General features: G+C 32.1%; 1 protein-coding gene across 1 annotated transcript; it reads right to left on the bottom strand.

Moving 5' to 3' along the window:
• Positions 1 to 6,850: 6,850 nt before the first annotated feature.
• On the bottom strand, positions 6,851 to 8,818 carry LOC106304726 (transcription factor bHLH118). Its single transcript, XM_013741120.1, has 3 exons — positions 8,648 to 8,818; positions 8,081 to 8,407; positions 6,851 to 7,119 (listed from the first exon to the last, which is right to left on the bottom strand). Exons 1-3 carry the CDS (start codon positions 8,816 to 8,818, stop codon positions 7,057 to 7,059), a joined length of 561 nt encoding a protein of 186 aa, XP_013596574.1. The 3' UTR covers positions 6,851 to 7,056.
• Between the last annotated feature and the right edge of the window lie 1,281 nt (positions 8,819 to 10,099).

The raw sequence follows: 10,099 nt of genomic DNA, 5'->3' as shown, positions 1-10,099 counted from the left end.
GGAGGCGAGGCGTTACGAAACTTCCTCCGCAAGATCTTTTCTCGTTTAAACTTATCGTCAAGAAGAGAGACAGCGTGTTGTTTTTAAACGAACTACGTGTTGTTTAAAATAAAATGCATGTCATTTTTCGGGAATTAAATGGCAAAACGTTGAGCTTAACTTGGTCCAAAAAGAATATTCTTATCAGCCGGAGGCCCTCCACCAAGACCCAAGACCACGCCCGAGCCGAGCCGAGCCGAGCCGAGCCGAGCCGAGCCGGCCGGACGGCGGCGGCGGCGGCACGCGTGAGGAGCTCTCTCTTCCTCTGAGCTGTTTAACCTCTCATGTCATAAAGACATATATATACTCCTCAAAATCAACTCTCCCAACCAATGTGGGATGTTAACTTCATTTCATTAAAGCCAACAAGGCTTTTTATAAGAACCCATAGGCCCATTTCGTTTTCACATTTTGCCATATATTATTTGAGCCATTAGGCTTAATAATTAGACCCAACATAATATACTACCTTTTCAATGTCAAATAATTAAGGTGTGTAGTTTCATGCATCCTTGCAGTGCTTTGAACTACTCGCCAAGCTAGTTCGTGCCAGTCCAGCCGTTTGGGTTGGCGCATGGCCAGCCCCGAAAACTAAAGATAATTAGTAAGAACTTTGATACTTTTTTTTTTAATTTGAAAGTTTATATATAAATTAACTCTTAAAAATTTGGGGGTCCAGTGTCAATACTTCATTTCGTTAAGCTGGATTTACAACCTAATCAAACTAGCTAGGATTGGTCGGCCTAGTATGGTTTGGTTGCACAGTCTAGATATTTACATATGGACTCAACTAAAGAGAGATATTCTAAAAGTTTAAAGAGAGATTAGTATTTAAAACAACTTACTAGATGTTCGCTTCAAACAGATAACTTGTTGCGATTAAGAGAAAGAGATAGATCAAGTTATGTTTAAACAGTTGGCTTGTTGCTATTAAGAGGGAGTCAGATCACATTTTATTGTCATTACATTCACAAAACCGACTTAGTCGATCGATCATCCTTTCTAAGACCCCTGTCGCTTGCCCTATTGTTATTACTGCTAAAGTAATAACTTATATTTTCAAAATACCATTTTAACGTTTTGTAAAAGTACGGTACCAAAAGGTGGTCGATATTGGTCGTGTGATCTGGGAGTATCTGATGCACCAGCTCCTTCCTGTTTTAACAAATTAGAAATTAGACGCACGTTTTTATGTATGAACAAATCACTCAAATCCAAATGTCAGCAAAAAAAAACAAAAAAAAAACAAATCACTCAAATGTCTCGCATCAAATCCATGGATGTCAGGAAATAAAATGATTATGTAAAGTTCCTGATAACACAACGCCTTGTAGGAGCGTACGTAAAACTAAAATAAACGGAAGAGATCTCTTTGGACTTTTCAATCGGACGGTGGCGAGCAAGAGCCGCAATTTCTACAGTAGCTACTAAATTATTCCTAATGTTTGCTTTAAGAAAAAGTTTGTTCAGACAGATTAATTATAATATGCGCCAGCCAAAAAATACATTACATACAATAGAATGTTTGATCCACAAAAAAAGTTGTAGCCTAAAAGAAACTCCTAACCTAATATGTCTAAAGTTGATTTTGAAACATGACAAAATAATAAACTTTTGATGATAAGGTAAAATATCGAATCACAATCTTGTTAGTTAGTCCTCAGGTAAACCAGTTTTCAATATAATATAAAAACACCAAAAATCAATTTCCCATGTGGTACAAATCAAATATAGTACTTGTCTAAACCACCCCGGACTCCAAGGTTAATGTGTTAATATTCATCTAGCTGATATTGTTTACCAAAAGTCTTTAAAGTCAACCATTATAGATAGCGGTTTTCAACTTAGCGGCATATATTACGGTATTTTTACCTTTATGCGCATGGTTGCTTTCTTACTTGACTTAATTAGTGTTGTTGTTTATTTTTGTTTGGTGAAGCTCATTAAAAAACACTCAGAAAGCGTCTATTCAACTCAGTATTTTTTTGACCCTAATCTATATACAGTTTTTTTATGTTGGTTCTATTTTACTAATAATATTCTATCAGTTTTCGAAAAATACACTAGATCTTAACCCGCACCACCGTGCAGATTTTCTTTAATACTAAAATATTTTAGGTTATGCAAGAAAATATATCAATAAATTAATATAATTTGATGTTATATATTATCTAATTCTATAATAATATTTGTGTGGCATATAATATTATTACTATAAAATTTATAATTTTTTTGTATTTTTGTAACAAAATTTATTTTGAAAACATTATTTTGTAACAATACTGATTTACATAATTTTTGTTTTATATCTACATTTGAAATATATGTGGAAATTAAATTTAGTTGAAGGTACATAATAGAGAATTTGATATATAATAATTAATTAAACCAATTTAGTATACACATACATTAATAGCAATAGACTAAAGTTTTATATATACGATATGAATAAAGATCAAATGTTTCATCTATGAAGGGAAGTGTAAATTAATTGTATTACATGGTAAAAACATTTAAAAATATGACTTATAAGTGGTCTAAATTAAACAAAATCACACATGAAATAAGTCATAATTTTGCTAAATAATTAAAAATAGAATTTATTATTTCTTTTAAAAACATATTTTAAAATATTTGTTAATTTAATTTGAAAATTAAGTCAATTTAAAATTGTAATTATCATTAAAATTTTATTAAAATTATTTCATATATTTATTAATTTTTTGTTTACAATCAAAACTAAACTAAAATTTAGTTTCTAATTATACTTTGTGATAATTAAAATTTTAATTAACTAATTTCGAAAATATTTTTTAAAAAGATCCTAAAAAATATTTGAAAGATTTTGTTCGACATTTCTTTAAGATATTTATTATTATTTCAAATAAAAATAAAGATATTATAATTAAATTATGTAAAATTTAATAAATATTCTAGGAATTGTCTAAATAAACAAATCACACATGAAAAAAATCATGACTTCTATTTTAATAGTATAGATGTTTTTAAAAAAAATTGTTTAAAAAATATATTATATATATAATTTTACTAGTTAATAATAATAAATTGAAAACTTTAAAGAAATCAATTATTTTGTTAAAACTTTATTAATTTAACTAAGATTATGGAAATAAAATATAGAAAATGGTGTACTTATAAATAAAATTTAATATATATGTATATATATATATATGTGAAAAAATTTAAATCTATATCTTTGAAAATTGAATCTGGGGACTTAAAAATTAACTAGGGTGGACCTAGATGAAATAAACTAGGTTTAAATGATACCTCATAAATTTCTTCCCTCCTTTATTTCTTACTAGTGGTTTGTCCGTGCTACGCGCGGGACGGCTATTCTTTGTTGTAATTTGGGGTTTCTTAATGTAGTGTATTTTGATGAGTGGATGGTATTTTGAAAGTTTTAGTTATATGTTAAATGATGAAGCAATATCTGGATACATAGTGTTGCTAATGGTTTTATGGTTTAAGTACTGTAGGTAGATAGTAAGAAAACTGTTAATTGTATAAAATAGTCCCGACATTTGTAGTTTAATTTTAGGAAGTAATCTTATTTTTTTGTGTGTCATGTATTATTTGTCTTTATTGATGTTTTTGTTTTATTTTTATATAATAAAATAATGATGTGAATGGAAAATATTTATTAATGAGGATAAATTATTAATTATTTTGTAAATGAAAAACCAAAGTATAAAATACTACACAAATAAAATTGGAAACTAAAACATGATATTCCATGTTATTAATCATATTGAAGGTGGAATCATAAATTACTTTCCCTACATATTGGGAAGCTTTTGTTTGTATGAAGCCATTGATCAATGCATGTAAAATTTTTACATGAAAATTATGACCGCAAGTAAGAAAGCAAAGTTTGTTTCCATAGTTGTAATTTCCGAAGCATGTAGTGCATATATCGTTTTCTTCTTGTGCAGTTGGAGACCTATTTATTTCCTCTAGATCTGTGATGATAAGATTGACGTCAAGTCTTGCAGTCGCATTTTGGTTTCGCAGATGGTAAGAGTAACTTGGAGATCATTAGTTATGGTATTGAAGCCGTTTGGTGGTTTATTCATCACGTGTTCAGTAGTCTCTTGAATAAGCAAAGTTTAGCCGGGGTGGTGAATGTGATGGTATGTTAGCATGAATTCCATGTACTCAGTTGTTGAGTCTTTTAAATTACCTCGATTGTCAATGATAGATGGTAGCTGAAAATCAATGACGGATTGTTGTGTGTTGGGTCTGTGGATGTAGACTTGTCGTGTTTGTCGTGAATTTGCTCATGTATATTCTGTTTGGTGTGATAGCTGTTAAGAGAGAAGTGACTCGTTATTCATGGTGTAGTATTTTGTTTGAGGATAAGTTGTTATAGCTATGTCTTATAGAGGATGCATTTAAGTTTTTTTTTTCCTTTAATTCTTCAACTGTTTTGTTCAAAGGTCTATCTATCCAGGGGCATTAATATTTTGAGTCAATGGTTTGTGATAAGTTTGTTATTTTGTCTACGCTGAGTTGTTACTTATTTCGAAGACCATGTATAATGATGTGTAGTGTGTGTATGAGAGCTGGATAATATTAGTTAATTTTTGTATTTGCATGATTTTTATAATGAGGTTTTTCTTAGTACTATATAATAGATGTTTTTCTTAACAATTATGTTTTTGTTTAGTAGTTACAAAAATAGATGTTCGTTTGGAAATATATTTTTTTGTTTTTGCAGACGATGGGCACACGTCAGTTATACAGAGAAACACACATTTTGATGTTTCATGTAGTATAGCTTTCATATACGTAGGTTCTGTTTTGGTTTTTGTGAGATGGAAGGAGGGGAATGTTTTTTAAATTTGATAATGAAAACATAAATACGAAATGTATATGGTTGTGTATTTTAAATATATAGATATAGGTTATACAAGCGGGGCTTGCGTGTAGATAACGTAAACAAAATTATATTATTACATGAAGAATAATCGGTTTGAGTAATCATTTTTAAAGCTGGAAAATTTATGGATTTCATTCGTTAATTATGTATTAAATATGATTTCATATATGTTTTGCTCATTATTCATGACAGAGCTAAAACAACATTAATTTATTTGAGCAAATTAAAATTGTTTCTTTTTGGCTTTTTCATTTATTTTTTTGGAAGACGATCCGCGAGTTGAAAGCAAAAGGAAAAAAAAAGTTGTCTCTCAGCTCGATACGTGTCGCAAAATAGAGATATGAAAGATGACTTCACGTATCGTGGCGTCTTTCTAGTCAACTTTATTAATATATATATATATATTGATGTATTTATTAACTTTGAGCTCATTATGCTAATTTCTGACACCTATTTTTACGTTTCAACCCAGGTATATGCATACCATTTCTGATTCCATCACAATTGACAATATAGCAATTAGCAAATAACAACGATAAAACTCGATGAATGAACTAGACTACATACTTACTCAACGAATTGACTCGGAAATTAAAAGTTCGAATCCCCTATTTGTATTAAATCAATAATAATAATAACAAGTAAATCCTATATTCATTTTGTACTCGTTGGTTTAGTAATACGACGATCAATATACTTAAAAACACTCAATAAATTAATAATAAAAGTTTTGCATAAACTATTTGTAGCTGAAATATGTCGCCAAGCCAACAAAGACACAACGTACATGATTTTGTCACCAAATTGTCACCAAAACAGGACGCTAACACCAAAATGTGTTGATAGAAACGGATGACAAAAGACAGTGGACAAATACAGTTTTATCCTAACTAGCGACAATAAAAGAAAATGACCAACCACTTGCTCGACTGGTTTAGGAAATCTCTGAATCATGGCGAGAGTAGAAATTGATAAAATAGTTTGAAACACACACACTTACGAAAATTACAGAGGGTTTAATTTTTAATAGAAAGATAATATAAAGAACTATATATATAATATATGTGGAAGAGAGGCTCCACATGTCGAGATCGAGTGGGTGTGAGCTTTATTTACAAGAGATAGGGGTGCGACAGAAAATTGTTTTGCATTATTTAATACACGATTTATACCGTCACATGTCAACAAAAACATTGCAAGAGTTGAGTATAATTATATCAAGAACGAGTGATAATAAAGATAAAGTAATGGATAGATGATGATTTTTTTGTATTAGTTGGATCATATAATTGAAGCTAATGGCCAAGAAAATGGTCGACAACAGTGGTTAACTAATGGATAGAGAATGATCTTTCTGCACGTGCTATGTTTGGCCATGTATCTGAAGCTGATGGCCAGCAAAATGATTTTCAAAATTTAGTATATATGTTTAGAAATTTCAACACTGAATAACCCGTTCCATTTAACTCGTCTGGCATACTGCAGGTGCAGGTTATATATTTGGTAGTTACTGAAGACTTATCTTGCTATTCCACGCTAAGTGGAACGAGTTGTTTAAATAGATCAAGTTGAGTTTATAAAAAGGAGTCTACTCTGTAAAAATGTTCTCTAATGAAGTTTCCGAATAGGTCTCGAATATTCATAAAGAGGGAGATAGAAATACTACTTGAGGATAATGTCTTATGATTGATCTTGTAAAAGTTTTATAATTATTAACATTAATTGGGAGTTCTTTAATTAGTAACACCTTGGAGGTCTTGAACTTTGAAGTACTTTTAAAATCTTTCGAGTCTGGATTGCATTCTGATCGTCTCTGATTCTCTTTCCTGAAGAATTGTCAATAGGAAAAAATGTATTTCTTTGCCACTGCCAGATAAATCATTTTCCCCTCAAAAGGTTGAAATATGGTGTGATCCCGATATTTCTTATTTTTCAACAAGATATCTTTGTGTTCGTAAATCTTTTTAAATAGGGAATTACATTTATTTCCCTATTTCAAAATCTGTAAACACACAGATACATACAAATACACAGTACAAGTACAAAGAAACTAGCTATATACAGCGTTTTGGGTTTGACAAGTTAAAACAATTCGCTAAGGGAAGTTTACTTCATTAGGGTAAGCGTAGTAAGTATACATTAAGGTCTGCAAAGTCCACTAAAGCCAGATCGTCGACCTGAAACAATAAAGCAAATCAACTTCACATATTATTAACTCAAGCGTATTCATCACATTGACCTGATAAACAATGTCAAAGAGGACATGGCAGATATAGGACCAAAATTTAGAAACAAAGGCCTTAATTTGGTCTGCACGCTGTAAGGAGGCAAACATAAAGTAACACTAACAAATTAACTTTGAAACATAAATGATATGAGTAAGTATATTCTAGGCCTTCTTTTAGTACGTGTAAATGGAAACGTCGAACAGAAAATCGATTCAAAAATAAAAGTTCCTCAGCAATAATCATAAGTTCATAACATCTAAACTGTGTCATATCATTATTAAAAATAATATGTTATTACGTTATAAACTGCCATACACTAAATATTAATAGTATATGTATATATCCTAAATAGTTTCAGCATAGTTACTAAAATATTTTAAATCTGTAGTTGCATAAATGTTGATATCTACACTATATTTACAAACATGTTAATTAAGAACCATGCACCAAAAGTATTAAGCTGCATCTAGCTAGACTACAAGAAATCTGGTATATAGCCACTTCTTTTGGCGACTATATATATATGCCTAAAGATTTTGTGGCTATACATCCAAATGCCCAGGTTTCAAGTTGTAGCTGTAGTGTTGTGGTTTTCTGTATTAGACTATCCGTGGCAACAACGAATGATTAATGGATAACCATTTAATTCAAAATTAATATAGCAATGATTATTATTTAAGGTTGTCAAATATTGTTCCTTTTTAATTGAACATTTTAGCAAAATTAATGAGTACATAAGGATGTCCTATATGAAGATTACGTCTAATCAACTTATTATACATGTGGATTCCTAACAATATCTTATGAATAGACTGAAATCGAATGTTGATTTATACACAGGGACCTTTTTGCATTTACTTGGTGAATATTCATATTGCTATAAATTATGCACAAGATGTACAGTACGTACCTCAGCCTGTAAAGTGTGAATGAGTCTGCCATTCACATTGGAGGAGAAGCAGCTAAGAACATAGAGACCATGTTCAGAAAGCACATGCAGCACGCTTGACAACGGCGTTTGTAGAACGCTGAAAACGATTTCTACGCCGACCAAACACGGACGAATCACGACATGATTCGAATTATCATTCCTACTTTGTTTATTTCTACTCTCAAAGCTTTGTCCAGACAATAACATGAGCTCATCTCTCTTGGAACTCATGTCCTTGATGTTCCTCTGAAGATAATTTATGTAATTCACCGCCTCGTTCAACTGATCTGAGGTAGAACGCTTTCCCTATAGAACCAGAAAAAGTACAAAGCAAAACTTCATCAAGAAAACGAAAAAAGACGGTTAATATTAGCTTTATATTCTTCAGGATCTTGTGATGTAGGAGTGTTACAGTTCTGGTGAATCTTTTCTGACAAAACAACAGCTCAAACTAAGAGATAAAGCAGACTCTTACCAGATTTAACTTGTAGAAGTGAAAAATCAAAAGAAAGATTAATTAAATTAGGGCTTTTAGAAAAGACAGACCTGGATGAACTCAAGAGGGAGAAGAGAGCGAAGAGACGCGTAAAGAGAAGCCATTTCTTGTCTCCTTTGTTTCTCAACTTCTCTGTGCATTATCTTCTCCAAGTTTTCTTCATTACTAACTACTCTCACCTCTTTACGACGCTTTCTCTTCTTCTCCTGAAAATCGGCCATGTAAGAAACCTGTAGTTTTCTTTAAGTTTACTTATTTTATACAAAGATTTTTCCAGCTAGTAGTGATGATGATGGTGATGGTGATGGTGATGAGTCAGCAGGATCTGATCTTGTCTGATTTTGTGCTCGCTGGGATTTTGTCTGAGTTTCAGTCAGTGATTCGTTGTAAAGTTGGAAAAATTATCTGATTAAAAAAGACGGTAACATAAAGAAAGTGACAAAAAAAAAAAATTAAAGAAAGTGTTTTCGTTTATAAATTAAGGAGGCTTGTTAGGGTAAGCAGTGACGTTTTTCTGCTTCTTTTCTAGTATTAAATAATGCTAATATGTTTCTGTCGACGTTCCATTTTTTACATCTATCAAGTTTCATTTATTCTTTATTATATACGCATGTTAATTGTACGATCAATTATATTCTTATTACGTGTATTCACCCGACGCACCATATATTACAGGATGCACTGCTGTAGCTCTGAAGGGCCGAGACCATAATGTAATTATGTAACTTCTCTAGTTTTAGTCCACATTAACCAAGAAAATACTGCCCTGTTTATCATCAAGGGCAATAAGCTTCGGAAAAACCTTATCCAACTCCATTTCTACTAACACTTTAGCTTCTCCCATACTAGTAGGATCCAGATGAGGCTTATGGGTTAGAATAGGCTCCCCAAGACCTGAGGCGACGTGACTTATTCCTAATCTGGAGTAGCAGCAGTCGGGTATGTTCTTCAGAGTGACCCAAACTGGAAGAATGGAGATTTCTGAAATTTTGAAAGATTCCTCTGGGATCCACAGAAGTACAAAGAGTAAGCAATCATCAATATGCCAAACTCCTCTCTGAATGATCCATTGACGAGTGAGTTGGTGAGGGATATGGAACATAAAAGATGAATCCCCAACCTTCTTACAAGTAATCTTACAACTCCTGCCCCAAATCTTGTTTACTACAGCATGTACAAGACCGCCCGGAGGTAAAGAACACCTATGGAACTTTCCTATGATATATTCATCCTTGTTCTCAGGTCCTAGTCTAAGCACTTTAGAAGGGATAGATACTTCTGGTGTGCCATCAAGTCTGTAAGTTGGCGTAGCTGCCCGGTAGAGATTACGCGATTGAGGACTTAGTCTTGCAGCCCACGGGAATCTTAAAGTTCCATCAGCTTTGAGTTCAGGAGGTGGCAGCTTCTCTATCGGAGGCTGCAGAGAACGAGATGATTGCTTGCCCTTCAATGGCTTGTTCAAAATCTCGTCATTAAGCGATGGCCACATAGCCGCTAACTGG

This window comes from Brassica oleracea, chromosome C7 (genome assembly GCF_000695525.1).
Source record: "Brassica oleracea var. oleracea cultivar TO1000 chromosome C7, BOL, whole genome shotgun sequence".
In the NCBI taxonomy this organism is placed as follows: Eukaryota; Viridiplantae; Streptophyta; class Magnoliopsida; order Brassicales; family Brassicaceae; genus Brassica; species Brassica oleracea.
Note: the sequence above shows the minus strand (reverse complement) of the source record. Positions and strands in the feature narration are given on the sequence as shown.